The 17,096-nt window shown below is 37.7% G+C and overlaps 1 protein-coding gene across 5 annotated transcripts in view; it reads right to left on the bottom strand.

The window, feature by feature from the left end:
* ARHGEF7 (Rho guanine nucleotide exchange factor 7) overlaps nt 1-17,096 on the bottom strand; it is a 118,959-nt gene that overhangs the window by 16,222 nt on the left and 85,641 nt on the right. For all 5 annotated transcript variants that reach the window (XM_035318168.1, XM_035318177.1, XM_035318194.1 and 2 more), the window contains 6 exons: nt 15,596-15,682; nt 12,167-12,245; nt 10,607-10,746; nt 9,733-9,957; nt 7,465-7,558; nt 2,341-2,430 (listed from right to left, as the gene is read on the bottom strand). In XM_035318168.1, the coding sequence (XP_035174059.1) occupies nt 2,341-2,430; nt 7,465-7,558; nt 9,733-9,957; nt 10,607-10,746; nt 12,167-12,245; nt 15,596-15,682 (715 nt within the window). The remainder of the gene's footprint in view (nt 1-2,340; nt 2,431-7,464; nt 7,559-9,732; nt 9,958-10,606; nt 10,747-12,166; nt 12,246-15,595; nt 15,683-17,096) is intronic.

Here is a 17,096-nt window from a genome sequence, read left to right as displayed (position 1 = left end):
CCTGTCCCCTCACACACCTCTTCCTACAGACCTCTACCTGAAGTGGTCTTCCCAGTTAAAAACTTGAAGATGTCGACGGTAGCAGACAGATGTAACTAAGAACACTTTCTGTCCCCCTGCCTTTGCTTTTGTGTGTGTGTGTGTTGTTTTTTTAAGCCTGGCAATATCTAAGGACTAAAACCATGTAAGTGGCCACATTATTAGCCACAATCTGTATGACACTGCAAAATATTTAAGCCCACATTTGGAGCAGAAATGTAAAGCAAGCAGAATATAGTGAAACTGTTCTTTTATTTCCATGTCTCACCAAACTAATTCCTACATCTTCCCCACTCCAGCAATTAAAAAAAAAAAAAGTTGCTCTGCTACCTCTAATGCTTTCCAGTGTGCAGTGGTGCCACAGCTACGCTGAATGGACGTTGCCAAAAGTAGCACCCCTGGGGCTTTGGATTAAGGTGCAGCTAGAAGAAATGCCACAGTGCTGTGAGGGCTGGGCAGAATATTAACAGAGAAGTAAAAGTGAAGTAAAAGTAAAGAAGTGGCATATTTCATTGACAACAGGAAATTCTTTCTGGTCTATACTGACTGCTGCTTCCACAGAAGCAATGCAGCATCATTTTTCCCCTCTTTACCAATCCTAATCTACAAAGGGATCTTCTGAAATCTGATGTCTTAGATGACAGCACTTTTCTTTCCAAACAAAGCAGCCATGTGCTTAATCAAAAAAATCATAGTTTTTGCTGCAATTAGGAGCAAATAAAAGCTGCTGACTTCTGATGTATGCAATGATACCTACTGCACTATGTATATTTCTTAAATATACATAGAAAGGAAAAAATAGGCAAAAAAGCAAAAAAAATCATATCCATTATGTATCTGCACACACACAATATTGTGCAGGTGCAAGTGTTTCCTCAACCATTTCTTGTCACATTATCCTTGGATATAACCAACAGATCACAATCAATACATTGAACAGCAATCATCTCATTTAATTTTGGTTGGAACAACAGTATAGCTTCAGGATTTTGATCACATTCATTTCCTTTTATCCAATTAGGCACACTACTGTAATGACTGTAGCACTAGAAAATAGGTCAATATTAATCAAAAATGACGTAATAGCAGCTGATTTACGAAACTGGCAATTTTATCACCTTGGAGACCTACAGATTGTTGAGAACAAAAAGTTAAAATTGAGGTTGTTGCTATTATTCAAAACATTTTAGAAGTCTAATATGAGGTCATATTCCCATTTTAAAGTACATATGAATTACATAATAGCTGTAATTATTCAAGGTGATAATAGTAAGTGAACATTATTAGGAAAATCCATAAACTATGTTTGCAAGTATATTTTATACTGAAAACTGAGAAGTCTCAAAGTGCTTTTGCTTGGAAGCAAAACAGGCACAGAGACGTGTGGTAGCAGTAACAGTGTTTACTACTGGAAATTTAATCAATTTAGTGGACAAGGAGTCTATGATGTCCACTCTTCTAATTCCTGACAACAGCAGAACAAGCCAAATTTCCCATTAAAGTTATGTTCCATTATACTGTGTTCCAAGGATATCTGAATTAAATCCTTAATCAACGGTGCAAAAACTGTGCAAATTGGAACAAACCCAACGGCATTTCCTCCTTCCTTGTGTAAGTGGAACACGTGCTGGTGGACTCCCCTGCTTTGTGCAGTGTTTTACTTACAACACAGAGGAACTCCACATGGCAACCTTGATTTGGATTAAAGGAAGTAGGACCCCAGAGACACATTACAGGTTTTCAATAAGCTAGGTATTGATCTGAGAAACTACAAATGGCTTTAAGCAACACAGCTCTGAGAACAGTTTCTCCTGAAATTATGAGATGGGATTAAAATTTGCAATTAATACTAAAAACAACTGGTGGCAATAAAATACCATATCATTTTCTGTACCGTAAGTCTTTGTTGAACAGGTCAAAAAAAAAATATACTCCTCCAAAATTATGACTATTCTTCATTCCTCCTCACTACTTACCAGCTTCTTGAAATTTATCGAAAAACATACCAAGCAACTGTTGACAGATGCCTCAAAACCCCTCGTTCATTGGTGAAGGTTTTATGCAATTTTAAACCATGACAACTAGTCACTTTGTCTTTGTTTTAAATCAACACTTAAAGAACTATAATCTCTAACCATGGACCTTGGCTTCCAATACTTATTAAGCAAAAACCAGATTATTACTTCTTCCAGGTCCAGCTTGCAATTTGCAGAGTTCTGAGACCATTGACACTACACTTCTCTTCTTTGCAAACTATCTGATCTGTGGTTTAGTCAGTCATTTCAGTATTTTCTAACTTACTTGAATTTAGTGTCTGACGTGTTTTGGCACTTGTGCAATATGCTTCAATGACTTTAAGAATTTGAGCATCTTCTTCTAAAGCAGCTGTACCTAGAATCAATGGGAAAAATAAAATTTTAAACATGGATATATGTTTCTTAATACAGACAAGCCTTTGTAAATCCTGTTTGTTCAAAGCTGAATACTACATATTTCAGTTGGGACCAAAGTTCAGCCTAATCAACCTTTTAAAATTCTCTTAATTATTTCAAAAAAATCAAGCTTCAATAACCAAAAGTAACAAGAACTTTAAAAAATGAAAATACTATTCCAAGATGTTTAAAACAACAAAAGACAAAATACAAGTCACAGAAATTACCCATACATCGAAGAAATTTTCTGAGTATGTAAATTTGCATAGGACATATCTCTGATTTCAAATCAAACAGCTGGTAAACTGAAAAACAGTTATTCTTTCATGTTATCAAAGAAATGAAGGAACCAAATATAATTCAAAGAGAAGAAATCTTGACAGCTTTTGGCTTTTGCAAATGACTCAGATTTACCCTGAAAGGTAAACAGCATTATACTGAAAATTAAACAAAAAAATACATTGGCACAATTTCAGCCCAGTGTGCAGTAATGTGCCACTACCACTTAACTGTATCTATGAAAAGTGGAGTACATTCAACTTCCCAGATGTTAAGAAATTAACAGCATTACTACACAAAATAAATAAATCTAACCATTCGAACTTAACATTGCATTTTTTTTTTTTTAATATAGGTCCACAGCCAACACATTTCTGAAAAAAACAATAGAAAATGTCAAATTGTTCACTTGAAACAAAGAGCGAAATTTCAGTCAAACTAATCTAGAAGTACTGGTAGTTTAGATGGAACCAGGATTTCATGGGCAAGTCAAGATGGTTTTTTGTTTTAAAACCATTTTCCTGCGTTCCTCATTCCAAAAAAAACTCTAGTCTTGCAGGTTCTCTGCTGCATGAATCTGAACTGCCTTTAACATCAAGATATAGCACTATAGCCAATGCATCTAGGTTTATTTTTTGTGATTTATTATCACCACCACAAAGCTATATATTATTATGTCAAAAGATTTGGCAGGACAAGCTAACTGTTGAAGAAATCATCTTGACTAGGCATAGCTACCCCACAGTTTAAGAGATTCAGATATTCCCAAGTGCAGGTTATTTCTCCTTCAAGGCAGGAAAAATTATTTCATTTTGTTGTGGTTAGAACGCAGCACTATATTATTACCATAGCAAAACAAGTATTTCGTTTCTGTAATCAGTATCGTAAGGGCACTCAGCTGAAATGCCTTATTTAGTTTCCTCTGCCTGATATAAAGCTAATTTAACATAGCAGTTTTCAACACAGCCCACATATCCTTGGGAATCTGGAGAAGCTCCACGAACTGGAAAAGGCCGAAGGAGAACTACAACAGAACTGAAGCTCCTCATCACTGACACGAGGTGGGGGCATGGGGGTGGGGAGATGAACAGTAAATGCCAGAATCAATGAAGTATTTCTGCAAGTAACACCCTTTGGCTTAAAACCACCGAACATCCCTTTCATTGAAGTCTCATACATACAAAATGGGTGTTAATTTAATCTGGAGTGAAAAACAAGTTTTCCAATACACTTAAGTACAGCTTTACGCTCCCCCATCCTAAAAGGGCTTACATCGCTTCTCAGTAAACGTGCCGTAATCATTGCTACATCTATGCACACCTACCACATCTACTACTACACCTGACAGCTACTCAATCTCCAGCTTCCAACATCTGATATGACACTTTATTAACAGATGACTCCCAGTAAGGAGGGAAGATGACACCAAGCTGAGTGGTGCTGTTGATACAAAGAAGGAAGAGATGCCATTCAAAGGGACCTGGACAGGCCGGAGAAGTGGGCCCATGTGAACCTCATGAGATTCAACAAGTCCAAGTGCAAGGTGCTGCATGTGGTCAGGGCAATCCCAAACAGGAGTACAGACTGGGTGAAGAACTCATTGAGAGCAGCCCTACAGAGAGAGATTTCAGGGTTCTGGTGGACAAAAGGCTCAACATGAGGCAGCAGTGTGTGCTTGCAGCCCAGAAGGCCAACTGCATCCTGGGCTGCATCAACAGAGGAGTGGCCTGCAGGTGGAGAGAGGTGATTGTTTCCCTCTGCTCTGCCCATGTGAGGCCCCACCTGGAGTCCTGTATCCAGGTCTGGGGTCAGCACAAGAAAGATGTGGACCCGTTAGAACAAGTCCAGGGGAGGGCCACAAAGATGATCGGAGGGCTGGGGCACCTGTCCTGTGAAGAAAATCTGAGAGAGTGGGGGATGTTCAGCGTGGAGAGAGCTCTGGGGAGAGCTCACTTCTATACTTAAAGGGGTCTTTTAAAAAGGATGGAGAGGGACACTTTACTTGGGTAGATAATAAGACAAGGGATAACGGCCTTTAACTAAAAGAGGGTAGATTTAGGCTAGACATTAGGAGGAAGTTCTTCACTCAGAGGGTGGTGAAGCACTGGCACAGGTTGCCCAGAGAAGCTGTGGATGCCCCATCCCTGGAGGTGTTCAAGGCCAGGCTGGACAAGGCCCTGAGCAACCTGGTCTAGTGGGTGGCATCCCTGTCCATGGCAGGGGGGTTGGAACTGAGTCATCTTTAAAGTCCCTTCCAACCCAAACCATTTTGTGATTCTATGATTCAATATTGTTCTCCAATAGTACAGCCAGTAATATCAGGGAAGTGAAAGGAACTAGTATGGCTACATCATAAGAGTTTCTAGTGATGGAAACTAAACTGGAAAACTAAGACTGTTACTTTCCAAGTTGAGAGCTTTTTTTGTCCTTATGTTCCTTATATTCAAATAATGAAACCTTATTTACAAACTAACTTCTTGGATTGCTTAACATTAGAAATAAAAAATTATGGGAAAGGAGACCTTTGATCTAAATATAAGTCCACCTAAAACTGATATCACACATTCGACAAGTTTCAGAGAATACTTAAAACGTAACTGAAAATATCACATCTAACTAGAGAAAACACTGGGGTGTTTATTAACCACCTAGTGGTATTTCAGTTCCCTGCTCCTTAAAAATTAAAGACAAAGAACACACCACCACCACAGAAGTATAAAATGTGTATTTAGAAGAGTCAAGAAAATCTGTAATGCTGTATGAAACTTTTCCAAAATTATGTTTAAAAAAGTCAAAACAATTTCCTTAGGTAAAAAAAAAAAAAAAAGTCACTACTGGCTTTTCCCCAGAATGAAAAAAGTGTCATTTTAAAGATAAAACTTCTATTATGCAAGAGACTGATGAGAACAGTCTTCTCCAAATGTTACCTTGAATGGACTATAAAAAAATTACTTCTTTCATAGTATAGAGAACCATAACTGCACTTAGCTACAACAGTTTATAAGAGCATGGTTAGATTTAAATAAGGATGCTTCTTATGTGGTCAGTTCACAATAATTCTTCTGAAGACATGGTAGAGAATCAAGTTTTTAAATAGTGTCAGCCAGATGACAATTTCAAATATTTAAGAAGCCTCTTGTAGACCATAAAACTTTTTCACTAAGATAAACAACATACCCTGAAGCTCATCATGTAAATGAGGGCCATGACTCATTTATAAATACACCATCCAATACAGTTAGTGTCCATGTAGTGCTTGTTACTAGTTCAGCTCTCACTGGTGTTTTTAAATCTCAGTAACTTTGGTTTCTATATTCCAGATATTTTGGTTTCTATATTCCAGACATGCTTCAAAACTATTCTGAATAGAAGCTACCACATACATGCTACTTAACACCTACACAGATGATGCACACAGAATGCAGTGAGGTAGGCCTAAAATACCATGCAGTGTGTATTAAGGACACGGCTAGAATGGAGTTAATACAATGCACAACAACAGACAACCTATTTTCTATTGTTTTAAAGTTAAGTCTGATCTTCCTCATGCCAGTAACGAGGGAAAAGAAGTAAGAGGGAAATCCTGAAAAGCTGTCTTTATAGAAGGGTCTCTGCTACTATGCAGGTACGGGTCTTTCATCCTTTCTCATGAGAGAACCCTCTTCATGCATCATAAAAATAAAGCTTATCCTGAACTAAAGCCTCCATCCGTACATCCACAAAGACAGGATCAGTCCGTCCACTACCTCAACTCTTTGCTGTTGCAAAGTCACAGCACACTCAGAAGCACTTCCACCTTAGGAGAACCAGCCCTGAGGACAAGCTTTTTCTTTCAAACCCTGCAGAAGTTGGCGAGAGACAGTGTTTACAGTAACATACTTCATGTATTCATCACTCATGGCACATAGATGCTAACTTAAGAAGCTCATGAGCAAAGGACAGACAGAAGCAGAAGTTGCAGTAAAGGAATCTGGCTTTCAGATGCGAACACAGTCAAAACAAGCTATTTTAAGCTCCTTATCTTTTAGTGGCACAACTAATTGAATCGTTCATTCACACAAATTTACAAGGCACTTCAACAGGCACCTCACCTGACCTAGTTTGGTTGTTCACTTCAGAATATGAATTACATTGTAAAGGCACCTCTCCACCAACTACAAAGGAGCCTGAAATGACTAGCTTGAGTAGAAGCATAACTGAACAGAGGGTATGAGTGCCACCAGAAGTAAAGGTACCAAAAATAGTTACTTATTTGCAGAAGGAATAATATTATCTAAGTGGCAGGAGTTAAAAAAGTTTCCAAACTTACTGACATCAAAGTTGCATGCTACAATTAAAAATTAGAAAAAGGAATGTAGTGCCAGTGCTGCTGACAGACCACAAAGCAGAAATTTTGATCAGAATAAATCTCAGTGCATCATCCTGCAACTTCCATCTTCCCCGCACACACATTTTTTTAAAAATCTACAGACACCCACTGGAATGGATGTCTCTCACTTGGCCTTGGATAAGGTTAATTCTGTACTCAATACTAAGACTCTAGCAAGCAATTAATCCCATTGTGATACAAATACCGAAAATGAGTAAAATCCCCCTGACAGGGGAGAGGAAACCAGATGACTTGCTTAGACTGAACATTTAATTCTCACAAAATTTAAACAGATGTTATTTCCAGCCTTTGTACTATGCAGACATTTATTCAAGTCTTTCTTACTTTTTCTCAGTGCAAACTCTTCATCTGATGGCTTCCGTTCTGGCTTGCGTTTGGGAAGCAGCTTTTTCATGGTTTTAGGGCTTTTACTGAGATCCTGTGAGGGAAGAGCAAAAATACAAAAGAAAGTTGAGCTTCTCTACCGTATTTCAAATATTAGCTTCTAAGATGCATACAGGAGTTCATAACTAAAAATCTGCTAACAGCACCAACGTTCAGTTTACTAGTATTTTTTGGCACTTCAGATTTGCCTGAACTGGCTGATTTCTTCTGTACCCATCCTCCAACTATACACAAAGTTGGATATTTTTAATCTATTCTGTCAACAGAAATATACAGAGAAGCTGCTGCAAAACCATGCAGGCTGTTTGGGAGCTACAGCGAAGGAAACAGGCAGGCACGTATCCTTACTCGTTTTTTTCCCCTTAACCTTTGAAGAGGCAACCCATTTGACTTCTCTATTTAAAAGCAGGTTTAAAAAAATGACCTAAGAAGGAAGCTTGGAAGGTAGTATACCTATATTCTTTAAAGCCAGAATTTTTAAGTGTTTAGAGCTTTGTCAGAACAGACCTACAGCAAAAAAATACAGCAAGAAATAGAGCATTTCTGCTCATAATGCAGTCATGCTAATTTACAGGAGCAATGCTAATTTTACAGGAACAAAAGGAATATACTGGTCTACCCCTTACCTTAAGGGTACAAGACATTCTCTACAAAAGTACAGAACAAGAAAGTAAAAGAATGAATGAGCAGGACAGACCAGAGATGAAGATAGACTGAATACTATCAATATGCTAAACACTATAAAGATGAAACTTTAGCATTCTGGAGAATTTAGTGCCACACACAAAAGGCATGAAAGGAATTTAACTTACAAAGAGATGAGAATGTAGTACAGCTAAACAAGAGAACACCTTATAACAACTAAGCCCAAATATTAACCTTCCAATTGAAGACTACCTATCACTTTTTCCCCTGTTGCTTAAGGGATTTAGAAAGAAATGGCAAGTTACACACCCACCACAATCAAAACCAACCACACCAGACTGAGGCACAGCGTTTAGACTGCAGTTTCTAAAACTGCAATTCACATGCCCACAAAATAACATTGTTCTGCTAACATCGCACACTTCCAAAAAAAATCATAGGCATAACTTTGGGCAAACAGATCTAGAGGGTGTTCTTGTTCATGACAGGAGGTTAGAGGTCTTTAAGGTCCCTTCCAACCTAAGCCATTCCATGATTCTCTGTTACTCTTTTTGGGTTCTGTTGCTTTGTATTAAATTTGCACAGTGAGAATGACAGAAAGATACCAAAACAGAAGATATTACCATGCCTCACAGCATCCTCCTTATACAAACACAGACTTTCAAAGTCAGTCTACTATTTTCTTAGTATTTATAAAGCCATGCAAAATGTAGCAGCAAGATCAAATCAACCTACCACCACCGCTGTATTTCTCTTGAAACCAATTCCTGTTTCACACCATATGTTAATTAAAAACTACGACAGCATCTCAAAAACTAAGTTTCTTTTTTTTGGTGGTAGGTTTGTTGTTTGGGGCATTTTTTTTGTTGTTGTTTGGTTGTCTTTTTTTGCTAAATGGTGACATTAACCATAAGATTCATTTAAGTAGAAAAAGATTATGTATATTTTGACAGTTTAATATATATTTTCACTTCTTTTCTAAACAGTTACGTCTTTTCTAAATGGTTTTCAAATAGTTACCTAGTGCTGGTGGTAAATACTGAGGAATCAAGAGTCAGTTATACCACCAGAGCTGTTTAGAATGATTTGATACAGCATTTTGAACCACCATAGAATCCCTTATCCTACGGGCTTCTCAGCATGCTTAGCAAACAACTTACTTTGCAGTAAGCCTGGATGATCAATATAACAAAATAATTGCTTTTTTTTTGTTTTTAAAGAATTTAAGAATTGCTAATTGTGGGGGGTTATGGTTGTGTTTTTTTTGTTGTTGCTTTTAAATCTTGTTTAGTAACTAGACAAAGGATGAAAGTAAGTGGAAACACAGCAGGAGGGATGATATCGTCTCCTAACAAGCTTTTGTATTTTCTGAGCTTCAAGACTAAATGCCTGTTTGAAATAAACAGCGTTCACTGGTCCATTACCACTGATTCAGCACTAGCTGTTAGCACATCTTTATATAAAAATACAGACAAAATTTTAAAGTGCTGGTATGTAAAAAAGAGTTAAACTTATCATCGCAGGCCTTTTACAGAGTAATACTTATTGGCTGCTGCATCTCACCTCTTTATAACAAAGTGCTGCTGAAGGCCTTAATGGAGGTGCAGGCCGTAAACAACTCAGACTCCAAGGCTTGGGAGTCTTCGGAGGTTCCAGAGGTCCCCAGTTTATCGTGGTATGTGGAGTCCCATGATGCGACGGATGAGGGAGAGTGTGGTATGCAGGAGTCAGTGGTATCGGCTTGCTATCTGAATGCTTGCTGGAAGGCGTTACTGGATGGGAAGGAAGCTGTCAAAGACAGTAACAGTTATGGGAAGGGAGAGAAAGAGTATTATCATCGTAAAGGCAAAGTACCATGAAGGACTGGTGAAATAATCTCACCTGTCTAGTGCTTTTGTTTATTACAGCTGTGCTTTCAAAATTTTTAGCACTGAATTACTGCTTGAAAAAATTGCACTTAAATAAATTTTTATTGTCTACTGTAGATCGAGCACGCACTACAGAAAAAACAGCTACAAGCAGTTCTGCTCCCACTTCTTCCACAACTAATAGATAAATTTAGATCCATTCATATAAAACAACCCAAATTCAGAATCTGAAAAAAGTACTTCAGGAAATTATTTTTCCACAGACCCACGCACATTGCCAGTTAAAACCTACTCTTCTAAGGACACTTAAGAGATGATGTTATTACTTGGCCATGATAGAAAAAGTAACTATAGTGAATCTTCTTTTACCCTATTAAACTGTTACACCAAGAACTAAGCATTTATTCTGTTCACACAATTAAAAGCTAAGATTTTGACCCCTCAAACTATAGTTATAACCATTAGTAGCTACAACCAAATGTTAAAGAAGATGCTTTACAAGGTAGTATATTTGCCAGATAGAATTAGGTTATCTACACTGCTTATTCACTTCACAAGTTATTTCTTACTGTGTGAGATGGCACAGAATGAGGTTTAATGGTGGGATTCCCAACAGTTGTGACTTTGGTTTGCTTCTGCAGATGATCCACCCACTCATGCAAGTCTTGTTGGTTGTTACATGACACTAGTATCCTTTCAATCATATTTCCTAGGTGACAGAAAAAATAAGACGTAGGAAACCAAAGAACAACTGAGTCCATCTGACCTGATAATAAACATATACATTTCTTAAAACATTATAACCCCTAAGTACCAAGAAAAAAATTTTACCCAGGATTTTCAGAACAGCAGCATCTCACTGTTCCATGTTATAGCATTTCCCCCATGCATTTGTTCCTCCACAAAGCAAATGAATTCTACCTTTTTTCGCCCACTTTTGATAATTAAATACATTTATGATAAGAAATAGATGTAGGAGACAGGTTCATCCTGAGGTCCAGAGGTACAATCTACTAGCCTTATTCATCTCTGTGTTCTCCAGGAAAGCCAACGTAGAGCCTACAATGTCATTCTTTAGTCTGCAAGCTACAGCATTGGACAAGTGATAAAATACCATTCAGAAAGGTAGAAAGTCAGTCTGAATCTAATATTAAAACTGAGGCAAAAGTCACTTGGGAAAGCAGCAGGATGATTAACCCAGGATTACATTAATTTCTACAGTTAACTCAATTTTAACCCATCACATTCCTTATCTGAGGTGAGCTTCGGAGTTATCTCAGAAGAACAAGCAACATCAACAGCTTTTTTTCCCTCCACCTCACAGCACTGAGGTGCTATACCACCTGGCACCTGAGAGCCTCAAAATTACTTTATTGAAATGCAACCTGCTTGGGGGCAGAACGGATCCAGAAAACAAATGAAGGTATAAATCTCCACCATGTAGATCCTTCTCCCATTGTGTCTTCCTAGGATTCTGACTTCAGGAACTGTTCTTCAAAATTAAGTCACATGCTGAAACAAACTACTTACCAGACAGAAAATACCCAAAGAAAGCACAACGGCAACCACGATTAGCAGAGTTACTAACAGTCTCTCAGTAAAGAGACTGACCATTTATTTCTAAAGCAAAGTTCTTGATTAAAGCTCTTCTGGACTGTCTGAAATTTCCTTTCTTCCAGAGAGTAGCATAGTCTGAACTGCTTCACCAACAAAGGACCTTTTCCAAGGCTACTGCCTTAATTAAAAGACGGAAATCTAGGGATGAACCCCATGCAAAGGCAGTTTGCCAACTGCTTAACCGTAGCAGTAAATAGCTATTTTCAAGTGGGGCTCTGTGCAGATGCCTTACCAAATTTGTATAATCACAAAATGTCTGAGGAGACTGGAAGAACCTCTAGAGGTCACCTTTGTCCAACACCCCTGCTCAAGCGGGGCCACCTAGAGCTGGTTGCCCAAGACCACGTCAAGACAGCTCTTAAATATCTCTAAGCATGGAAATTCCACAACCCCTGGGAAACCTGTGATAAGTGTTCAGTCACCCTCAGAATAAGAAACTTTTTCCTTATGTTTAGATAGAACATCTGATATTGAAACATTAAATAGCAAATAAAACTATTTCCAGACAATACCTGATATTTCAAATGCATTTTTATGGTTTTCACTGTCTTCTAGCTTTGTGATAGTCATTCCGGTCATTGGCAGTTTTCCCTGAGAAAAAGAAACAACACTGAAATTAAATCCAAAACGCACAAAACCATTACCAAGTAAAGAATACGTAATTTCAAACTCTGAATGAACTTGTGCACATAAAGTATATCGTTAAACATGCATACACACACTGATGGGTTTAAAATATTTGAAAATCCACACAGACACCTTGCAATGGAAGTTTTTATGCCCAACTTCTACAAATGAGACCTGTGCCTTTAATGAATTTATCTGATATCTGGGCAAGCTATGAATCCATACGAACATAACAGTGGTTATTCATCATAGCCCCAAGTTCTGGGAACTGAGATGTTCAGGGTCATCCAGGTTACATGATTAGAGACAATGGTGACTGATCTTAAATCACATTTATTTGCAAACTGATTGATTAGCTCTCAAAACAAGGTTTGTGGTACATTTAGAAAGGAAGATTTCATTAAAGAAATCCTTCAATTATACTGAAGACTTGCATCTCATATCCCTACCATTACTAAACTCACTCTCAATTATTTGGGGAAAAAGATCGATGGCAGTAAAAACACCTTCAAAGTTTCTCAAGTTTCAGAAGAACACATTAATTTTGCAGAAGATAACCTAATTCTCATTCTAAGACCAAGCAGTCCGGGAAAAAAAAAAGTCAGTTTAGGATAACTTTCTGTCCATTTAGAAACACAGAAGAACAGATAAGATGCAATATTGTCAGGATGAAAGGCTTTACCAAAAATGCAATTTTTATTGAAGTTCTTTTAAGACAGATCCTGTATTCTTCTGCACAGAAACACTATTCAGCACATGCTGGCAGAAGTGCAAATCCTATGTACTCAGGAATTTTGGCTCCAATGGAGGGGATTTTATTTTATTTTATTTAAATGACTACCGGATGGACAAAGGCTTCTTATAAGCTGAACTAAAGCCACTTAGTATTCTGTATGCACACAATATGCTGAAGCCCAAGATGCCAAAAATAAAGTTTCCTTGCACTAGCTTCTCCAATGAAGGGAACATGGTAGCATTGTGCCTTACAATGCAGCCTAAAATTCAGTTTTTCAGGTTCTTCTGGTTCATAAATAACAGAGCATACAGCCACACTGTAAGTGAGGTGCAAGAAATGCTGACATAGGTGCAGAGGGAATACGGGGACACACCAAGCAAAAGATTGGTGATGGAGAACAAAAAACACTTGAGCCACATGGAGACAAGAAGTACAAAGTCAGCAAAACAGAGAAAATTGAAACAAACTCATGAACAATTTACATTCCCCTTCTTTCATGAAACAATTGTGAAGCTATCTTGTAAAATACAGTTTGTATTGTTTGTATCCACAACCATGGATAAATGTACTCCCCGCTAGTCCGTTACAGTATGTGGTAAATACCAGGCACTATGAACCAGAATGCCTGAAGCCTGCAGAGAACTGGAATATTCAGAAATAGATGGAGGCTGTACTGTAAGCTGAAGCAGCTGCAGCTTACACCTAAACTGTAAGGATCGGGAAGTGCTCCTTTCTCCCTGTTTGTAGACATGCACCAATCAGGAAACGAGGCATATAAAGGACATCCAAGGACATCGTTTCTCTTGGAATGACTAAGGGAGCTGCATCACCATCTACCCATATCCCGCTTCTGGGGCAAGAACCTCAAAACAAAGATCCAGACAGCACATGCTATGTATTCCTGACACAGCTCTAAGCCAGTCTCAGGAATAAGAAGTAATGACACATTTTTGCCTTGCTGTGAAAATGCAGACGTTAGGATTTGAGAAGTTCATAGCGTCAGGAAAATCACATTAGAACTTAAAAATAAATCAATAATTTTCTATTCAACAGAGGGCTGGACAGAAAACACTAAGAAAGGGCTGTGAACATCCTGAGCAGACCGTGAAGACAAGTGCACAGAAAATTGCTTATTTATTGAACAATGACATCCACCTGAGGGACAAGATGTGAGGGAGAAGGAAGAAAGTGTATGAAATTTAAAAGTAGGAGAGCAGAATTAAGCCTGACAGATTCATTGCTTAATTTTGTATTGTTGGTGAACTCGCTAAATTTTCACTCAGTTGCCTTTGTAATAGAAGCACCTTCCATCATCAGGAATTATGGCTGTGCCACTTGGGATCTAGCACTCACCTGCCTTTTCTAGTATCTTTTTCCATCTATGTCAGGATAAAGCATCAGCTAAAAGTTATTAAGAGCAGCACAAAGATAGCAGAAGCTTGATTATGTATTTGATAAATCCGACTATCATGAAACCAAACATGAATTTTAGAGTCACACAGTTTGTGACTGGATGTAGCCAATGGTGTAAGAACCCTGAATTACAAACCTTTAGCATTCCTTTGTGGCAGAGGACTCGCTACTTGAGAGAAAGGAACAGAATGCTTGAAAGAATGATTTACAGAAGTACTTAAAGCAGATGGGATCTTGGCTGCCTTTTAGAACTTTTATTTCATTTTCCCTTGCTTTTGGTGATTTACTGTGATATCAGAATCACTCAGCCAGACTTGAAGAATGTTTACAAAAATCTCAGAAACTCGTGGAGTGAGCACTGGCTCCTAGGTGGTCTTTGGAACTACATATAGTCAGAATGCAAGAGCAAGTATTCAGCTAGGAAACTTGCTACAGCACTTAAAGGCCATGTACCAGGAGTGAGTAGTGGATCTGTGAAGTGAAATATCTGGCAGTGCTAAGGGCCCGAAGGCCACACTGTAGGTGTTTTAGGTGGTAGTACATTGGGCTAGCTCTAGGTTGGTGCCAGGGACTGAATGCCAATGAGTACCTGAAACAGAACAAGTGTACTTCTGGAGCATGCCTTCCAGTTCAGGTTCATCCAGAGGAAATCCCGTTGGTGAGCCCTGAGATCACTCCTACACTGTGACTCAAGAGTCAGTAAACAGGAAAAACTAGAAGACTCATTTAAGAAGTGCTCTGCTGATTCGTAGATACACCTAAAGAACTAGATGGTAACCCAACCTAACTCGCACCACTTAGAGTCCTGTGCAATTCTGGTAAGATTGAAGCAGCAGCCAGAAGATCACTAATGAGCCTGCACAACAAAATCCTTTTCTTATCTAGCTCCAAAAAGCTATTAATTCTTCCTCTCATTAGCTAATACCAAGAAGCACAGAGGTGGAAAAAAAACATCTTGCTGATGAAGTCATCAGAAGTCATCAGCTGCAAAAAAGTCAAATCCAAGCTTCTAGACTTCATAGACACAGATGAACAGTTCTTACTGCAGAAATTACCTTTTCTCTTTGTAAACACAGAATTTTAATAATCTTCCCAAGTTTTCTACGAAACATTTGCGACAAAAAACTCCCAGCATTTATACACATACGTACATATGTTACTTTACCTGATAGATAAACCCACTCATCCTCGGGCTGGCAGACAACATTAGCAATATGTTAGGGAAGAGGAGAAGATACCTTTCATTCTTTTCCTTATTAACAAAAAAAAAAAAAAAAAGTAAAAGTAAATACAACAATCACAAGCTCCCTCCCCACTTTTTATATTTTATATTATTAAAAACCATCAACAACGTTACAACTCCATAGTTATTCCACAAGCATTCATCTCTAGCAAAATTAAGCCTCCGTAAATGTAAAAACAGTTAGGGTTATTTAGTTTTCTATTTCAAAATTTCTAGTAACACGTACTTATAACCCCTTGCTAGAGAGTAGAGCCTTATAATTTTTTAAAAAGAATTTTTAAGGCCAGTATTTGACCCAGACGGTGTTTAATTTGGTAAGAACAGTTTCACTGACTTTAGCAAAACCAAAGTCACATATTGGATATATTTGTTAATATAACTCAGATGGACGCTGTTACTGTAATGTCAAGATTTTGTGTCTCTTAAATTGGACAGATCAGTTTTTTCTATAATGTCAGATTAAGTTCTGAATTAGAAAAAGATTATGAAAGAAAAGTAATAATGCTCGTATTCATGATGAAAATATTCATTGCTTCGTTCTGTTTTTAATATTCTGGTTTCACTTATGAGGTTGTCCTTAGTTTTTTGAGAAGTACTTCCATGGAAAGAGGAGAAAACTTACTCAACTGGTATAGACAAACACTTAAAGAAAGAAGCATTGACAAATAAAGCTTTTATTTTAATAGCAAAACAAATATATCCGTTCTCAAAGTCACTGTCTCAATTCCGAACATCTTTGCAATACAATACAGGTCCTTATCAAGTTTGAATGTTTCTGTTAGTTTTTCAGTAGATCTTTACAAATGTCTATATCATATAAAAAGAAATGAAAACATTTGCTTTTGCACACATCAAACTGTTAGATATCTAGTCAAAAAGCAATGTTGTAATATATGTGGAATCTACTAGAAGTCTATTACATTTGACATTTTAATCAGAATGAGAAACTGTGGTGGCTTTTTTTTTTTTTTTTTAAGACAAGAGGCAACTGCAGAAGATGCACTATGAGTTCTACTGAATCTTACCTAAGTTTATTTAAACACCTAACAAAATATCTGATAGAAAATTAACAGGTGATTAATTTTAAAGTATTTAGTTGCAAAACACTTTTGTCTTTCCTCATATGCATTGAAATCTTTGTTCTAGGGGAGGAAATTGAATGAGGTTGCAATTCAAAAACCCCCAACAAGTTCAAAGCATAATTGATTATACAGGAGAACAGCCTACAGTAAAAACATGTCAGTAATCTGTATACATTTCTCTTCTGTTAGCACTTGCTTTGAAAATCTTTTAGAATGTTATCTCTGGTAGGTTTTTTTCTTTAAAAATCACCCCTACTCTGCAATGTCACCTTTGACTTTTTCACGTCTCCTCTTAGTTCATTTCTCCAAAGCCATTTGTTTTTCAAACCTACATTTCATAA

Source organism: Oxyura jamaicensis, chromosome 1, assembly GCF_011077185.1.
Source record: "Oxyura jamaicensis isolate SHBP4307 breed ruddy duck chromosome 1, BPBGC_Ojam_1.0, whole genome shotgun sequence".
Taxonomy (NCBI): domain Eukaryota; kingdom Metazoa; phylum Chordata; class Aves; order Anseriformes; family Anatidae; genus Oxyura; species Oxyura jamaicensis.
This window is presented reverse-complemented; position numbering and strand designations above follow the sequence as displayed.